At 50.5% G+C, this 19,234-nt stretch overlaps 1 protein-coding gene across 1 annotated transcript; it reads right to left on the reverse strand.

Moving 5' to 3' along the window:
- Nucleotides 1–1,300: 1,300 nt before the first annotated feature.
- Nucleotides 1,301–17,313, reverse strand: CFAP251 (cilia and flagella associated protein 251). Its single transcript, XM_050980739.1, is given in 22 exon segments — nucleotides 1,301–1,909; nucleotides 2,765–2,866; nucleotides 4,038–4,266; nucleotides 6,334–6,477; nucleotides 6,684–6,774; nucleotides 9,046–9,209; nucleotides 9,373–9,487; nucleotides 9,983–10,167; nucleotides 10,436–10,578; nucleotides 10,581–10,608; nucleotides 11,111–11,259; nucleotides 11,352–11,599; nucleotides 13,371–13,544; nucleotides 14,043–14,260; nucleotides 14,577–14,621; nucleotides 15,065–15,142; nucleotides 15,411–15,491; nucleotides 15,909–16,017; nucleotides 16,479–16,588; nucleotides 16,778–16,918; nucleotides 17,061–17,209; nucleotides 17,292–17,313. Coding segments are annotated over 22 exon segments (2,877 nt in total). The 3' UTR covers nucleotides 1,301–1,757.
- Between the last annotated feature and the right edge of the window lie 1,921 nt (nucleotides 17,314–19,234).

Consider the following 19,234-nt stretch of genomic DNA (forward strand, 5'->3'; position numbering starts at 1 on the left):
CGGGTGGCGGGAAGAGCGCCCGGGCCTTGAGGGAGGGGAGCGGGGTCAGACCCCCGTGCGGTTGTCGGGACCGAGTGGACACCGCGGAGCCGCGGGGACAGCGAGCCGTCCGCGGCGGGGACCTGCGGAGGAGGTGCCGGGCGGGAAGGAGCCCGCGAGGGGAAGAATCTGGAGGCGGCCGCCGGCCCCGCGCGCGCGGCGCTTCCAGAGTTCCCGTCACTGGTTTTCCTCACAAGACAACATTCTTTCCCCACTTCTACCGAGCTCAGGCCGTAAGTTACCCCAGAACTAAAAAGTTTATCCGATTTCAGCTCGCCTCCACTCTAAAGGGTCATCAAGAGCTGCCCTGAGAGGCGGTGGAATCCCCTCACCTTTAGGGAAAAAGTGGATGTGGACCTTGGTGCTGTGGTTTACTTGACAGGGTGGTCACCGGTCACGCTCTGGGATCATCTGGATTCGATGTTCCCAGAGATCTCCAACTAAATTGATTCTCGTGATTCTGTGATAAACCAATGCAGTCTAGCAGCATCAAGAGCACTGTTACATTTTACCACAAAGCAAAATCCAGGGCTTTTAAAAACCTCCAAGCACTTTACACAGAGATAATACCTGTTTTTGTACAGGGCAGTGACAGACACCCATCCCACCCTTGCAGCAGTTGCTGTGACAGACCTTGAACACTGGGATGGGTGGTGAAGTCCCCTGTTTCAGACGAAGCATAAATCCATAATTAGCAGATTATATGGGATTTTTTTTCCCCAGTGCTTATAAAGTTTCTCAGCTGCTTTAAATAATTCCAGTAATGTCCATGGAACTGGGCTGCTTTTGAGCAGTGGAGGCTCAGCTCCGACAGAGATCCATGGAAGTACATGAGCATAAAGGCTAAATGAGTTACATGGGAGGTGATGCTCTGCAGGAAATTTGTCACAGACTTGTGAGCTCTGGTGTGGTACTGCTGGACTCCTTCATTAACTTCTCCCTAATGCACACCTTGCTGTTCGTGCTAATTGTACAATCACAGATGCTCTGAGTACACAACAGCGATCTCTGTTTAAAAAACATTGCTTCTGAAAGGAACGCTTCTTAAGGGGCTACATTATTATTCAAATTGATGCCGAGGATGATGTAAAGAAGGAAGCTGTTCAACAGCACTTCACTGATCTTTCTACAGCAACTTGTATCAGTCTCATTATGCTGTTTATACACACACAGAGCGATGCCGTCCCATTGGTATTACACTGCTAATTGGAATTACTACTTTCACAAAGAAAAAGTCAGTTGAAAAGCCAAAAGAGAAGCGTGGTTTTAATGTATACCACAGCATTTATTTCTTTACCGAGGTCCATTGGATTTATAATTACAAATCCATTCTAACCTGTCAAAGCATTTATCAATGTATTTAATCGATACAATACTCTTACATTGCTCTTTTGCTGTCAGGTTTCACAAATGAATACTGTCTTAACATAATGAAAATAGACTGCATCTGGCATAAACCCACCTGAAATGGCTTCTGGGAAGGTTCCAGCCAAGGATGGAATGGCCACCTGCCTCATTCTTTCCAGCCATTCAGTGTTTCCCTATATAGGTGTGAAATTACAGGTTTGTGGCATATGCCAAACTGGGGACTTATTCTAGAGTTTGACTGAAATGCAACTATGTGACCTTTACTTTGCAATAAACACAAGCCATAAATTTTGCAGATATTTGAGGAGAGGATCCTGGAAAGTAGGAACAAACAGAAAATCTAGTGGTAGCTATGATTCAGGGCCTTTGTAGATCAAAGATTCTTCTTTTTCCTTCTGTTCTTTTTTTTCTGGTTCAGCAATAGGTAAGCCAAGAATGTCTGCAACAAATATCTCTGCTGTGATTTCTGCTGGAATTTCTTCTTCAGTCAGAGCTGCTGCACCTGGAGAGCAGTAGCAACAACACAGAACACACAGCAGCAATGTCAAAATTGCTTTCCAGTAAAATTTATAAGTAGAAGTAAGTGAATGAAATGTTTTTAAAGATATACGAAGGGATCATGACAAAGTGATGGTTTACTAGCTTGATACTTTATGTGTTTATATCAGGGATTAAACTTGACAAATCTGTGTGTCTCACCTTGCAGCAGCTCCCTGCCTCAGAGGAGTCGTGGGACAACTTTAACACTTGGTCGATTTGATGGGATTTAGGATCCTGAGGGATCCAGTGATTTCAAAATTCCCTTTGGGAGCAGCACCTTTGCTGCATGGGGCCCATTGCCAGTGACCCTAAACAGATTCTGTTCCAAACTGGTGGGGACTGGGACATGAATTGTACAAAAATGCAGTTCCAATTACAATGGGCAATTAAATTCAGCCGCTTGGCTCAAATCAATGCTATAATTTGCTGTTCCAGGCTGGTGTGGACTGGGACATAAATTGCAGACAAATGTGGTTGTTACCAATAGCTCTGCTACAATGGGCACTGTGGCCTGGGTGAAACCAGCACTGGGATTTCCCTATGTGTTTCTAATTTCAGCTCCAGCCAGCAGATAAACAGCAATGTAATCTTGTCAGGCCCCAGTTATAGTTCATTGTCCATTTATTTTTAGATACACCCATGCAATTGCTGTGTGGATGAAGGACAGTCTGTAGCTCTGTGACTATTTTTGCAATCCCATCTGAGCAGTTTTGACAGCTCTTGGCCTAACAGGGTAAATGGGTTTGAAATTTAAATTATTCCATTTGGGAATTGGAACAATCCTGCTTCTGTGCTGTGTGGAATGCTAATCCTGTACCTGTGGGAGGGTAGGTGTCCACTTCAGATCCTTCTTTCCTGGGTCTCCTGCCCAGCAGGGTGATCAGACACTCAGCCAGCTCATCCTCTGTCATCTGCTCCCCTGTACAAACAGAGCCCCACCAGCCCATGGGTTATTGGGTCGAGAGCACAAAAACTCAAAAGCAACGGAAATTAAACTAAACAGGACACTTCAAAAGAGCATCTGGCTTCTCTGACATATGGACATATACACTGCCAGCTGGAACACATGATCCCAACGCAGGAAAATGTTGATCCTAAGGAAAATTGTTCTACCCTATAACATTTTGGGGGAAAATGTCAAAGGGAGAAATTCTGTTGCAGACAGCTCTATGAGCAACCCTGCAGTAGCAGGGGCTTGAGCTTCTATTCCCACTGGAGAATTCCTGGCACAGACCACAGTCCATGTAGCCATTTTCATGCAGAGGAAGAGAAAGGTGGAGAAAAGTCTTGATTTAGTATCTTGAAATAACATGGACATAGCACTTGTTCCCAGTTAGTGGTTGGCTCATGCCCTGGAGCATGAGGTTATAGATCTGTTATGAAACTGTTCTATCTGATGTACCTATTTATGGATGTTCACACCATCTGTATAAATAGCTAACCTTTCTCACACTGGTTGAATCCCTGGTTTCCAAGGATCTTTGTGGCAAGGAGTCTTGCCAAGTGATGTACTCAGTAAACCAGCATTTCTCTTTACCTTTTTTAATGCTCAGCTATACCTTTTACACCAGAAGAAAAACAATAGAAGTTTGTTATTAGCACTCTATGGCACTGGTCAGAAGCATATTAACACCCACATTTATGGAGTTCTCCCTGATTCAGCTCAGCTAAATCATCCCATCTTTTCAGTCTTTCACATAGGTACAGCCCAGGACCAATTTCATCCCTCCTTTCTTGTCTCCCTTTTATCAGTTTTATAATACTTTTCCAGAGCCTGTGTGACTGGCAGAGAGAACAGCAATTCAGATAAGGGCTCACTGGGAGAAGGATACATTTTGCCAAGATCCATACTTGTCATTTAACAGCTGAGATACCTCAGACCAGCAGAGATTTCCAGAGCAGTAAAAGAAGCACAGCTGGGACAAGACATGTGATTATTCAATTTAAAATCTTAAGGCAGGTGGCTCCTCATGCCTGCCCTGGTTACCAGGTTCTCATTCCAGAATAATTTCTTGCTGCAGGGAAAAAGTACTGAAATTGCAGGCAGAACTAGCAAGCATAAAACTGATATTAGAAACAAAATAACTCACCTCTGCACTGAAGCAGTGACAGGAAGTCTCCTCTGTCAATAACTTTGTCTCCCTCCTTGTTATCATAACCAAGAATCTGAAATGCTCGTTGTATAGTTTTCATTGACAAGCCAAGTGCGGGTCGATGATTTATATAAAGTTTGATAAAATCCTCTAAATTGATTTTTGTCACTTCTTCTCCAGTATCTGCATACTGGCTGAATTTTACTTCATTTATCATTTCTTCAATCTAAAGATCAAGACCAGACAGATTGTTAGATGTTTTATTTTGAAGAGCATGGGGCCAGTTTCCGATCCCGTGAATGCCAACGTCCCCAAACCATGCATGTGTTGGTGCCACGGGTGCCAATACCACATCCCAGGAGGAAGCTGCACTCAGCAGCTGAGGATGGGAATGGCCAACAGTTACACACCTGCTGACATGACAAAAACAAGTAAAGATGGGGGTTGCACACACAGAGTCATTTTGGATTTCCTCTCCTGTGACAGGCACTCGGTGACCCTGCAGCTGTTACCGGCACCTTGGGCACAGCTGTGTCTCCACTGTGGGACAGTGGGCAGGCAAACCACAAACCAGTAAACACACCATCTTCCATCCTTGCTCTGGAAGCACACCAGGGTCTCAACAGAACCAGGCTGCACACCCTAACTGGATAAGAAACCTTATCTTCCCCTGCTCTTCCCTGTGTCTAAGGTGGTTCAGGCACTGCACAAGCCAAACCCAAACTGTGCTCAGTGGGGCTGACACCCTGCACTGCTGGATCCCTCACACTCCTCTCGGACAAACAGGCAAGCACTGGCTGTGCTGGATACCAGTGGTTTTCCTGAAGTCTGGTGCTGTGAGTCAGCCCATTTGGCAGCTGTGCAGATGTGTGTCCAAAAGGCAGCATCTGCTCCATGCCTTCATTGTCCTTGCAGCCCCTTCAGAGATACACGGGCAGCAGAGAGATGCCGGGAGAATTCCCCGTGCCAACGCGTACCAGGCCTGCTGCTCCCCGGGAAGGGAAGCTGATGCAAGATCTCCCCAGGGAGGACTTTGCATTCAGCCTTGGGCCTTTGTCCTTGTGTCACAAGTTTTTCCACTGAATGAAGCCCAGGGAAGAGAAAAATCTCAGCCTTATATTTTTCCTGTAGCGAATGTCACGCCGAGCAAGAACAGTCATTTTCACTCGGCTCTAGCTGATCTGGGATTAGGTTTTATATGAACCCCACTGAACTACAAAAGAAAAACACCAATTCCCAAAAGCTTTGCTAGTCAGCCCAAGCTGCCTTTTCTCCCTCCTGCTTTTCTTTTATTAAAACACTCTAGAGAGAGAGGAACCTTCTCTCTGGATTTATTACTGATCTTAGGTTGCCTGATTTCACAACAGCTCAGCACCTCTGTTTCCATGCCTGAAATGCTGTTTATATTATAATATGGGGAAGTGTGGGGCATTATCAGTTATTATTCCAGAGACATTTCCCAAGGGAATATGTTCTCTGTGTCCCCAAGAGGCAAAAATTTAATAACCCAAGGAAAAGATCTAACACAGTATGAAGAGATAACACCTCAACTTGACACCAGGGCAGAGCAGCCCCAGCTCAGACAAACACTTGCTGGTTGTGGAAGCTCCCAAGTGAGTCAGTTTGGTGGTGGCTGTGGCAACAGTCCTGCTTCCCATCTGGTGGCTCTCCTGGCAGAGCATCCCTGGGCAGATGGGGTGGCACAGACTGACAGCAGTGCCTCAGCAGCCCGTGGGGTGCTGTGCCACAGTCTCCCCTGCAGAAAGGCTGAGGGAGTGCAGCGATGCACCTCCTCCCCTGGGAGAGCCTCTCCTGCGGTGACGGCTGGAGCTGGTGCTCAGAGGCCGTTATTCAAATCTCCTTGATTCAGATTCAGTCATGCCAGGTTACACATTACAAATGAGGTTTGTGTACAGTACAAACTGCCTTGGAGAAACAGAGACACAAAGGGGAAGAAGCAGCACCCTTATTAAATCAGTTTTCTCTGCTGTAAAATTTTGACCCTGAGGTTGCCTTGTTGAACAGCTCTGAGCTGTCAAGCTCCAGGTTTGCTCAGCCTTCTTCTGCAGTTGCCCAACTTGCTAGCAAGGAAACTTTTTTAGGAATTTTCTGCCAGATTCTGAGCACTACTGTATTGATACAGACCAGATAAAAATACATTGACAGCCAATAAATATATCCCAGAGCCATCCAGCATGGCAGTGGTCAGAATCTGGCCCTTAGAACACTTAGGAATTGCAATCAGTCTTGCTCTGTCTTCTTTTAATAACAACAATAAAAAAGGCTGACCAACCTCTTCCTCTGATGGATAAAATCCTATTGCTCTCATTACAGAAGGAATTTCCTCCAAGGGAATATGTGTTGACACCTGTCTGGTCTCCAGTGTTTTGATACCTTGGCTGCACAGCTGTACGTAGTAAAAATAGTCCTCCAGTTCCTGCCAGGGATTCAAACAAACAAACCCTGCAAATTTCAGTTACCAACAGGCATGGAAGATAAGGCTCCTTTAAGGGTTTACTAGCAGCCATATCAATGAGATTGCCGTTAAAGGCTAGCTGGACAAAACATAAAGAAATGTCAGGCCTGTATAAATTAAAGTCCAACCAGATGGGGCCAGACAGCATTCATGGTGAGCATAATTACCCTGAAGAATTTGCCTTCTCTGCCACCATCCAGGAGGTTGTAGAATGGGATCAAGTCCTCCCCACCCAGGAAAGCAGCAGCATCCAAGGCACTGGCAGAAGTGAAGGAAAGAAGGTACAGGAAGGGTTCATGTAAGGAGAGCTTTCATGGTTCCCTTTCTAGGTGTTGTTCACAGACACTTTCAATAAATAAAATCCCTGGGCCTCAGATTCAGGAAAGAAAAGCACTGCCTTGAACCTTGTGCTATTTATCATCAGCTGCACTTCTACAGCATATTTCATACCCAGGTTTTACATACAATAGCACAGTGTGGGAATTAATTATTACTGAATGGTTCTCTTGTTTAGTGGAATGAGTACAGGGCTGGGAGCCAGGAGCTTTTCCATGGACTTGAACTTGGTGTCTGGCATTTGGCTTTTCTGCTTCCTTATAGAGACATTGAGAGAGATGAATTAGCTAGATCAGCATTTTGAACATGCAAAGAAGGCTGGGGCTTGGTGTTTGCAATAAACCACACAACTCTGTTCCTTGATCCAACACATTTTTCCCCAATAACTCAGTGCAATCCATTACCCGACTTCCTCCGCCGTGGCGTGCGACGGAGTCGCAGGTGCAGTTTGCATTAAGCTGAAAGCGCCTGAGCAGCCACCTCTTTGTTTCAATTTCATAGGCAGTTGGAGCCAAAAGAATCCCTTTGGCTTGTGCAGATGTAAAAAGAAACCAAGCCTGGAAGTGCAATCATGGCATAGCACTGCCACATAATACCCCATGCCTGGCAGCCAGGCTGCAGCTTTCACACACACCTCTGTTGTGCTGCTTCCACTGGGGTTTTTTTGCAAGCTTCATGCTTTTTTCATAATTAAGTTATTTGGGTATTAAACACAGCGGAGATTCACAAGATGCCAGAAGCAGCAATAAAATGATAATTAGCTCATCAAAAACTTCACACCAAAAACAAATTACACAGAAATTCGATGTTGCCTGGACTCTGGCCAACCATTATAAAGAAGGATCATTTATATTCTATTGCCTTCCTTAAAATGTCGCTTATCCTGACCCCCGACTGTTTAAGCCACACAAAGTGGAAAAGAAAATAAATAAACCCATTGCTTTCCCATCCAAGTTTCCTTTGTTCTGGCACATGAAGGTGAGCTGGCTTGGCACTCCTTGGGCTTTACTCAGAGCAAATGGTACCTGCAAAATATGTTCATTGCAGGACCAGCATGTGTCTTAACCACAAAGCCTTGGTCCTAGGAAGGTGAAAGCAGTGGTGTTTCCCAGGTGCACACCTAATGGCAATCATGGGAACAAGAGCTAAAAGCCAGATCCCATTGAGTTATTTCCCAGAAACCAGGAGACACAGTGCTCTGTGCTAGGAGGGTGTTGTGCAGGATTTGAAAAAAAAAAAAAACCAAGATAGCACACACTGAGGGAAACCATGTCTACCCTAACATGTCTATCCACACTATCCTAACTCTGCCATGGACTAAGCTCCCTTACCAGTCCCTGAAGTGTGAAGTGGTTCCATGGTGACCTGGCAGTTTTCATGCCATTCACAGCTGTCTTGCTCCATTTCTATGTACAAATGTAGCTATTGGGCACCTGCAGCCATGAAGGGAGAGCCTGTGCTCCAAGCATGTATTGCATTGAGCAGCTTTGGTCCTTGACATGCCAAGAAACCAAAATATCTATCCTGCCTTTGCTGTATTATCCTTCTGTCCTGTGGGAGTACATCTGGCACCACTGCCCAAGGGATCTGGCAGAGGGAAGCCTGCAGAGGACCGTGTAAGAAACCTGGCAGGATTCATCACTGATACTCTGTGCCAGAGCCTGGAGATCCTTCCTTGTTAAAGCAGCCTCCACTCTTCAACCACCCCATTTATTGCAGGCCATTTATTCATGTAAGCAAAGCTTTATAAGATAAAGGGGGCTTGTCCTAAATCCATTATTCAAACACAGGAGATTTCCCAGCAAATTCCTATTCCATTTGGAGAGCACTTCTGTATCAGCAGCTCCCCTGTGTGCTCCTCCTGCAGCCAGTGCTGCTCCTCTGCTTCCTGCCTAACCCTGACGATCTCCCATCACACTGGCCAGGCCCTCACAAGTATCACAAAATCCTCTGTCCAACTTCTTACCATTTGAACACTGTTTCCCAGGCCGGAGTATTGTTCAGGCACTGGGGCCACCCCTGTGAGGTTTGCTGGATTAATCCCTCCTACACCACAGAGAGGGGAGCAAGACCCCCAAAAATACATCCCTCCTGTTTCAGCTGCCACCCCACATAGCTTGGAGCCCAATGGGTCAACCAAGCAGCTGTGGAAAGCAGGAACAAGATTCCTTTCCCTTTCCTGCCATAACTCACTGTAGGTTGACCTTCCATTTCATAAACGTGCGCTCCTTCCCCCCGGCTGTGAAGATGTAACGCCCATCGTGGGAGATGGCAAAGTCAGCAGCACCATCTGGGTGGCAAATGAAGGCCGAGGACTTGTGGGGGTTGCCATCAACTGGCAGCATCTGCAAACCCACCTGTAAGGGAAGAGTCTGGGAGGGCTTGGGGTCCACTGAGGCAGTGCCACATCCTCCTCCCCAGGAGCTTGCTCAGCTCTCAGGCAGGACCAGCCTACATGTGGTTTCATCTTCAAGGAAATTCCCAAGGGCCCACCAGCTCTGCAAGGGGGGGGCTCCATACCTTGTCCTTTGTAATGTACACCAGGTAGTGTTGCTGGGGGTCTGCAGAGCTTGTCCTAGGGAGGATTTGTATCTTCTCCAAGGGGGAGCCATAGGTTGGTCCCAAAAGTGTCTTTCTAAAGGCAAACAATGTATTTATCCACTCTAGACCACCCAAAATGTTTTTCCCCCCTGAACAGCTGTTGTGTGGAAGGTTGGGCAGATATGAGAGGTGTGCAGAGGCTTTGTACTACTGGCTGAGGGAATAGGATAGGACAGGGTCCCTGGCTAGAAGGGACTACACTGGGGCTCAAAATGCTCAGGGATTATTGTGCTTTGCTCATGTGGACTCGGATCTCTTCATCTGATGTCTAACCGCTACATCTCAGGTCCAGCGTAGTGAGCAGATCAAGATCCACCTGCAGCCACAACCTTGCTAAGTGACACATTAGTGAACAGCAGAGTGGGCATAAGAATGGAGTGACCTGAGGGCTCTAGAGCCATCCCAAGATCTGTGTCACAGATGGAAAATCACACGCTCATGGGTAGGAGTATGGTGGTCATTAGACCAAGGAGAACACAGGGTCAGGAGGAGGCTCCCAGGCAATGGCAGGCCTGAATCAATCCTCTACCTGCACATTTTGGTTGTCGTGTTGTAGAGCTTCATTTTGTAGCAGTTGTTGGCAGTGAGGAAAAAGGACTCGGTGCTGAGCTTTGGGTACCAGGTCAAGCACAGGGGCACTGCAGCCTGCTCCAGTCTATCCCTGTGTGTGACCACCAAGTGGTCCTTGATGCTGCTGTTCAGGTCATATTCAACCTGGAGGGAAGACAAGGAAACACAGCAACTCCCATGTGGTCTGCCCTGCACCCTTGACCTTGTGGATTCACTGGATTTGCGTCTCCTGGAGAAGCCACCATAGAAGAGCCTCAGCAGCAAGAGCAGGCTGACAAACAACCCCCAGCAACAGAGCTGGAGAGAAGATGGAAGCCATGGAACCAAACATGGAGTCTCTTTTGATGGCCTTGTCCAGCCCCACCCCTTAACCACAAGTCTTCACTTTCCTTTAAACTTTTGATCAACCCACCAGCTGCCGGTCCTCCCCGAGGCTCAGGAACCGGGGCTCGTTGCTGTCTGAGTGGACCCCAAAGAGGATGCCCCGGATGGGTTTGTAGTGGGAGACCAGCCCTGCCAGGTGTTCCCAGCATCTGCTCCCATTCTGCAGCACTTCTTGTAAACAGTCACTGAATAATTCTCATCCTGCAACAACAGCACAAAGGTAAAAGAGGGAAATATTTTTCTTTGTACAGTTGCTACAACCTCTGAACCAAACTGCTTCATTGCTGCCTCAATACTTTTACACCGAGACATGGGATTGAGGGAGCAGCCCCCACCCAGAGCACCAGCCAGGAGGAAATCCCTGCTCCAGCCCCTTCTTCAGATGGATGCAGAGCTAAGACTTGTCACTAAAGTTAGGGACTGGGCGCTGCTAACAGCGGTCTGCGGAGCCGCTATGACTGGTGACATTTTTACTGAGTGACTCTTCAAACCAGGAAAAGCATTTTGGAGTCAGGAAGCCCCAGGGGAGGAACAGCCCTCTGCCCTGCTCGCTCTGCATTTCAGAGTCACCAAGCCCCAGGGGAGGGACGGCCCTCTGCCCTGCTCACTCTGTGCTTGCAGGATGGCCGGCAATTCCCAGTCCCTCCCAAAGCTGCTCCGCGAGCAGTGCATGTAAATCACCGAGCGGAAAAAACAAGCTTACAGCTGTTGCGAGGTACTTGGAATCGTGAGAGAAGCTGATGTGAGTCACGGGAGCTTGCGAGCACTGGAATTCCTCGCAGATGGACTGAAGGGAAATTGCATCAAAGATGTAAACGCTTCCATCAGTAAAACCAGCGGCCAGCAAATGACCTGGAAAGCAGAGCAGAAACCTCTCACGACACCATCACTCCTCCCAGGAAGGCCAATGCTTGGCACATGGTCAGGTCACAGGGCTGGGATACCTTCAGGATCATAGGATAAGCACTGGATGCCAGCCTCAGGGAATATCCTGCTAACGAGGTACTGGGTCTGCTTGTATTCCCACACCTTCAGCAGCCCACAGTGACTCCCCACAGCCACGAGTGGCTCCTGAGGGTGGCAGGCAATGGCATTCACAGCTTTCTTCGCCTCTGTCATGATTCTTTCAAAGTTTGAGCTGTCTGTTGCAACATGGAACATGGTTGCATCAGAGGTTGAAAGGATAAAGTTCCTGTTTAGTGTGAGAGAAACAGAATTTGATGAATCAGACCAACTGGCTCATGTCCCTGCAAGCTATATTACACATCAGTCTTTTTTTGGCAAGTTAGTAGGACAATCACTTATATTTTGTGATACACAGTATGCAAATGCTCCTTGACCTGGAAGGCAAGTGACACTTAGTATTCATGACCTGGGAAATGGCCGGGGAAGACACTAGAGCCAGTTCCATTTTCTACTTGGCTGGGCAAGCCAGAAGATGAATGACATCTGCAGAGCTCCTGCCATTTGCAAGTCACTGATGTGTGAGATGGACAAGTGAGCAATTGGAGATAATCTGAATGGCCTTTTCACTTGTCCCCATGCCACCACTGTCGGTGGCTCCACATTGACCGTGCTGCCATGGCCAAGGTCAGAGGGCAGTTTCAGTCCCTGTCTGCTCCCTTGGCCACGCTGAGCAGCACAGCAGAGAGATTTCACTGTGACTGGTGATGTGTGAAGCAGACAGCAGGATAATTATTCATATTACAGGACAAATATGTACAGTTTCAGTCTGCCTGATTTAGAGTCTGGACACAGTAAAAGGGACAAGAGTGGATCTCACAGAAATCCCAGAGGGGTTTGAGTAGGAAGGGACCTTAAAGATCATCTTATTTTGACATTTTTCACTAGACCAGGTTACTCCAAGCCCCATCCAACCTGGCCTTGAACAATTGCTGGCATGGGGCATCCTCTGCTTTTCTGGGCAACCTGTGCCAGGACATCACCACTCTCACAGTGAGGAATTTCTTCCTATATCCCATCTAACCCTGCCCTCTGTCAATTTTAGCCATTTTCCCCTTGTCTTGTCACTCCATACCCTTGTCCAAAGTCTCTCTCCAGCTGTTTTGGAGCCCTTGAGGCACTGAAAGGTGCTATAAGGTTTCCTTGGAGCCTTCTCGAGGCTGAGTCTGCACAGACAGACAAGTGGGGAAGCACAGCCTCTTTGCCAGCTGTTCCATCACAGCCACCAGTACGTGCACATCTGACCCAGGCACTGAAGGATTCTGCACCCCTTGCATGCCTTAGCTGGGCTCTCCAGCCATTCCTAATCCCACCAGCTTCCAGGATGAGCTCAGGCCTTCCCTGTCCCTTTGGGAAACCAAACCATCCCCCAGGTGTGGGAAGAATCTGTCCCACATGGCTCTTTGGAAAACACGCGTGGCTAAGAACAAACATTGCCAGGAAAGCCTTAACAGCAGTGACAGACATGGTTTGCAGGCTGGATGGAGCCACACAGCAGCTTCATCTGGCCTGCAGATTCCCTGTAAATCCTCATCACAGCTGCATCACGCAGGGGGACAGAGACGGGCTGGTGACCAGTCACTGTGGCACAACCCTGTGCTGGTGCCATGGCCCCGATTAGCTTGCCAAGCCATGATAAAATCCAACTGGATACAGCCATGCCTGGGAAGGGTTTAAGGGGGGATTAAGGGGCCCAGTGAGAGCTGGAGGCTCGGCATTAGCACTGCCTGGTGTGCTGGGTACGTGACAGAGAAGCTGATCATCACCATGCCTGCATTAACGCTGGGTCTGCACCAAGGCATCACCTGGAGCTCAGAGTCTGGGGTGTGCTGGAGCCCACCCACACTCTCTCCCTCCCTCTCCTGCCAGGAGCCTGGGCACAGGGCTGAATATTGCTCCAGACCAGGCAGAAGCTCATGGAGCAGCTCTCACTGAGCACCTCCCCAGCTTTCAGCTGCAAGGCAAACACAGAAGACTTGGGTTGGTAAAGAGACACTCACCTGGTGAGAAAAGGCTTGCTGCTGCCTGGGAGGGCACTGGAAGCATCACGAAGGATTGTGGAGAAGGAGATGGACTGGATGGGACCCACTTTGTCGTGGCTGTAGATGGTGAGGAGCCGCAGCTGCCCATCATAGAATTTAACCTGCCCTTTCACATCACCCGTGGCTATACAGCTGCAGGGAAGGGAAACTTATTAACCAACACACTGACAGCTCCCAATATTTCTTGGAGAGCCTCCTTAGGTGGAAGTAAATCTCTTCCCCATTTCTCTGCACGAGCACACGGGCAGAACCCTGCACAGATGTGCAGGAGAAAGCCAGGGCTGTGCAGAAACCAGCGGTTCTGCTGTGACCCTGCCGTGTCCCTGCCGTGTCCCCAAGGCTGTCGCGGCGTTTGGTGGCTGTCTGCTCCCTCTGCCGGTAGCAGCCAGGAGGCTGAGCCACTATCTGAGTTATCCCAGGGGAGCTGGCATCGCATCACCACGACTTTTCAACTGGAGGACTTTCCACCCCCAGACAAATCCATTGCTGGAAAATTACTCATAAACCAGCAGCACTTTCCTGCATGAGTGACCATGCTGCCAAGTGACTTAAAACTCCAACATTATCTCTGCCACTCCTACAGCTGAGCTACCTGAGGACTGTACCTACTGAAAAGGGCTGGCCTGTTACCTGTCCAACACCTGGAGCACAGTAAGACTCTCCTCCTGCATTGCCACCACCTTGGTGGCTGTCACTCCGTGGGGTTTGGCCGGCAGTTGCTCAGGGAGGGCGCGGGGATCGTGCATGTCCCACACCACCAGCTTCCCGGCTGACGTGCCCGTCAGAGCTTGGGTGTTGTTAAAATGGAAAATTGACTGGCTGAACTGTCCCACCAGGCACTTGAAGGTCTGTGGAGACAGCAACCAGGCTGTGTTTTCATCTCAGGGCTGGTTCTGCCCTCCTCAAACAGAGAGGCATTCCCTCATGGCATTCCCTTCCTGTCCCATGGCAGGACAAGAGCCCCAGGAGAAAATGCAGGGGGGCACTGTGGGGGCAGAGCTCTGCTTGAGCTCAGCTTGGGCAAACCTGGCTCATCTCTGTCTGAGAGGGACAGGATGGGGCCAGGGCCACTGTTTTTGCTTAAGGGGATGGGGAGGGACAGTGCTGCTGCCAGCAGGGAAGCCAAGAGGGTGACATGCTGTGGTCACTCCCTGCTCTGCTTACCTGGTTGCTCAGGAATGGTGTCCCATACTGCAAACCAGAATCATCCTGGGGAAAGCAGAGAAAACATCCGGGGACAGGGATTTTGGAACCAAGCTCTGCAGTGCCATCATGGCCCTCCCCACCATCTGGGAACTGGCCCCACACTGTGGTGGCCAAAGCAGGAAAGGCTCCAAGGTCTTCCAGAGAGCACAAAACATCCTCTCCTTCCACCTGTGCTTCTTTCCAAAAGCTGCTGAATGGCACAAGGCCCATGGGAAAGCAGGAGTGGGAGAGATGAAGAGCATCCCTGCCACAGCTGGGCCTGACCAGTGTGGGAGCAGAGGGAGTGTGATACTCTGTCCAACCACTTTGTGATCTGGCAAGGACAGGGAGCAGAAAAGGGACAGATCTGCAGAGTGACCCCAGCTGTGGACTGACACCCAGCCCCTGAGCCCCCCTGCCACCTCCTTTCTGGCACCAGAAACACGACTTCCCATGTCCCTACTTACCCACAGGTAAAATATCACCTGGGTTTTGCTGTTGCTGACAAACTCATGGGGATTCTGAGGGTTAAAAATGACATAATCCTGAAATTCAAAGAATTGCATTAGCACCAAACTGAGCAATGCTTTCTGCTTATTCTTCCATCCAAAACCACCTCACCAGCTGCACTGGACTGAAATCAGAGGACACCCCATGCCTGTCAGGCATTAGAGGAACAGGGATGTGCCCTTGGGATGCTCATCAGGGATGGGGTATGATCCTGTCTCCCACGGGGGTACCAGGGGGAGCAGGGGGGGATGGGGTTGCCCAGCCCAGGCCATCCCCTCTGCCCCCCTTGGCATGGTCACTCACCTGATACCCAAACTCGGGCTTCAGCTCTGTGCTGCACGTGGGTTCTCCTGAGAGCAAAGTCCATCTCCAAACACAAACTTTCTGAAAGAGAAGGGGAGAAGAATCCAAGGAACACTCCCATGGCTCTGTGGAGGTTTGGGGAGCCAGGAGAATCCCATTCCTCACTGCAGGGGATGGTGTGGCCTAAAAGACTGGAGCAGGCTCAAGCCTAGCACAGTCTGGCAGCAGAAAGCTTAGTTTCAGGAAATAATGCTAGAAATTGCTTACATGAATGTGATGAAGTCAGAAGCTTTTAACCCAAATTAAGATCCTTTTCTCAACTCTGCAGCATTCACTTTAATGAAATCCAGGTCTGTCTTCTAATGGCTCAGCAAAAACAAAGCATCACTTTGCAAACCTGCTCTCCCCAGCTGAATTCCCACCTCCCCTGTGCTGCACTGCTAAAAACTTCCAGGTCTGTACCCTGCCAAGCTATGAAAGAGGAGATATTCTCTTCACCTGCACAGTAGCAGCACTAATGGTCACCAAGTACTTGGCATCCTGGGAAATGGCAATGGCACAGACCCCGTCCTCCGAGCGACTCTTGAAGATGGTGCGCACGGGAACCCTACAGAGCAGAGATCCCATGGGTGCTCCTGGCAGCACAGGGGGTTCCAGGCAGTCACTTGGCAAAGCCTGTGGCACAACCCACCCACCCTGCTCTGTGTGGAAGAAGGGATGGAGGGAGGGAGGCTGCAAACACTGTGCTGCCACAGGCTGGTGCTCAGTGTCCCCTCCATCCCTTCCTCCCAAGTAAATGGCACTGGGAAACAACTCACCAGGATCTTTGAAGAGCCTACAGCGTGGAGATGTGATGTACTTAGTCTGAGGGAGCTCAGCCCCATCTCAGTGTCCCAGAGTGTGGGTGATACAAAGACAATGAAGGACTTGGTTTGGTTTTGGTTCCTTTGCTGCTTTTTAGTCTGTCCCTGTGTTCTCCCATTTTATTCTCAGCTGAGACTGGAGTCAGTCCTGAGTGATTTACTGGACACAGGGAGTTTCCAAAAGAGGAGGTTCCTGGGAGCTTACCCAGAGTAGGAGTCCCACACGATGATCATAGCATCTGGCCCTTGGTCAGCAGTTGCAACCCAACGTTTGTCTTCACTCACACACAGGCAGGAGATGACATTTGTGTGGCCCTGGGGGAGGGAAGCAGCAAAGTGCCTTGGAGGCTGCAAACCTGGGGCTGTTCTGTTCATACCTTTTGTATGGGCTGCTCCTGGGTCTGGTTATAGGTGACCCCCTGAGCACAGGGCACCAGAAAGAGAGATGGAGAAAGGAGGTTCAGGAGAAGGGGAGGAGGAGGGGGATGCTCAGCTGTGCCAGACCTGCAGGTGGGACTGCCTGTTCCGCAGGATGTCGTGGATGACCACTGTGTGGGAGGAGACATACAGGAGCACCCGGTCCTCCCCGTCCATCAGGCTGTGCACAGCCAGGCTGCTGTTGTAGCCAAACACCCAGGACAGGTCCTGCAGGGAAGAGACAGCTCCTGACTCTCAGCAGTCAGGACAAAAAAGGCACACGAGGTCTGTGGGGTGATGGAAGAGAGTGGGGCAGGAGTGCTGGTGCCATGTGGCCCACCCTGGTGGCACTGTGCCCGTTGGTACTCACAAGGGGGTAAAGGCTGCTGTCCCTGTTCTTCCGGAACAGCATCCCCGGCATGGCTGCCCACACCATGCTGGCAGAGCCTTTGTGCCGTGTGTGCTTCTCCCTGTAGCCTGAGAGAGGGCTGGAGATGGCTCCCTTGGACTCAGACAGTGCTGGAGGGGGTTCAGGGACTCCAGCACCCTCCAGGCTTGATGTCCCAGTGGTGCCTTCCCCCAGGGTGCCCTGGCTCCCAACCCAAGGTATCTGAGATCCCCATACCTAAAGGAGATGAGCGGGGACAGAATGGTGACTCTTCATTATCTTCTCGTGCTCCTTTCTTCTCCCTGGCAGCAGCAAGGGCATCCTTGAAAAGGAAGAGAGGTTTTGGTGAGTGCTGGCTCCTGAGCTGGTCTGGATGGGGACTGCCCTGTGGCTACTGGGAATGAACCCCAGCATGTCTCAGATCCCAAGGGCTCTGTTTCCACTGGGATGTGCTCCAGACATTGTCTCAAGCAGGACTTTCCATGGTGCTGCCCTCACCTCCTCACGCTGCACATCCACCTCCTGTGCCGTCTGTCTGTCCTGGGACATCTCCCTGGCCCAGTGCTTAGCGCTGCTCCTCCCTCAGAGGGTTACTCCAGTGTAACTTCACATGGACCGTGCATCCACACCTTCGCCCTCCTCCCAGAGAGCTGCGGTGTGGAGATGCTCTAAAATACTTCCCCACACACACTCTCCCAGATTTGGCTCCACAGCAACCTGGAATTGGGCACAGCAGGAGAAAAGGGCACCTGTGAAGCTGAGAAATAGGTCCCAGAGCCCCTTCTCAGCTCCCACACTGGGCACAAACAAGCCCAGTACAGCGATTATTCCAGGTGAGCTCAGGCTCCCTCCCTTGGCTGCCCGACACCGCGCCAGGCACGGAAATTTCCCTTTCGGATGGGGTTTTGTCAGAGCCCATCTGAGCACAGAGCTGCTCCTGGGCGGCGGCTGCTTCATCTCCGGCTTCACGGGGCTGGATTTGAGCCAACACCGAAACCTTGTGCACAGAAAACTTTCACGAGAGGGCAAAGAGGCCCTGGGGAAAACCCTCCCGGGCCTCGGCAGGCGGGACGGGAACTCAGGAGCGGCCGCCGAGTCTCACCGTCTTGCACGGAACCGTTCCTAAGACCCCCTCCAGGCTTCGGTGTCTCCTGCTCTCCCGAAGGACCCTCCGGAGACCCTCCCGAGGACCCCCCCCCGCTCACCGACACAGCGATCCCCGCGTCTGCCTCTGCGACCGCCGTTCCCAGGCAACGGCTGCACCGGCAGCACCGGCTGCGCCACAGGCTGCACGGGGAAACGCCGGGAGAGGGGGGAGAACCCTCCTCATCCTCACCCGCTGCACCGGGAAACGCCGGGAGAGGGGGGGAACCCTCCTCATCCTCACCGGCTGCACCGGGAAACTCCGGGAGAGAGGGGGGAACCCTCCTCATCCTCACCCGCTGCACCGGGAAACGCCGGGAGAGAGGGGGGAACCCTCCTCATCCTCACCCGCTGCACCGGGAAACTCCGGGAGAGAGGGGGGAACCCTCCTCATCCTCACCCGCTGCACCGGGAAACGCCGGGAGAAAGGGGGGAACTTCCTCGTTCCCACCGGCTTCCAGGAAGAGGCAGCGCTGGCTCCCGGCCCACAGCAGGGACCCGGAGGAGGGAACATTCAGCCCTTCACCCTGCCCAAGCCTAAATCTCGCTCATGGCGCTGACAATGCCCCTCTTGGCATCGCCAGAGCCATTCGGGACCGAACCTGACGAATGGGATGAGGGATCTTTACCTGATGCCCCCCACAAGGAATTGCAGGCAGCTCTGCTCCAGTGGCTTCCCTGAGCAGGACAAGGGGAGTCAAAGCGAGAAAAATCATCCCCCAAGCCCTGCCAGTCCCCCATGGTCCTCAGCCCCTTGCACAGGGAACCCACTCCCAGGGCTCACTCCAGGCTCTCACTTCACCCCTGCAGATAATCAGCTCCAAAAGCTCCCAGCTGTTGACTTCAGGCTTGCTGTTAAGCTCAAATGATAATTTCTAAACTTAATTTGTTTTTCCTTCTGCCCAGAAAGAGCCTCACACCCTGCTGGGAGTGGAAAGGAGATTTGTTATCAGCTCCCATTATCTCCCTGACCAGGAGAGGCTGCCCCAAATAATGACTTCTATGAGAACACA

This window comes from Serinus canaria, chromosome 15 (genome assembly GCF_022539315.1).
Source record: "Serinus canaria isolate serCan28SL12 chromosome 15, serCan2020, whole genome shotgun sequence".
Lineage (NCBI taxonomy): Eukaryota > Metazoa > Chordata > Aves > Passeriformes > Fringillidae > Serinus > Serinus canaria.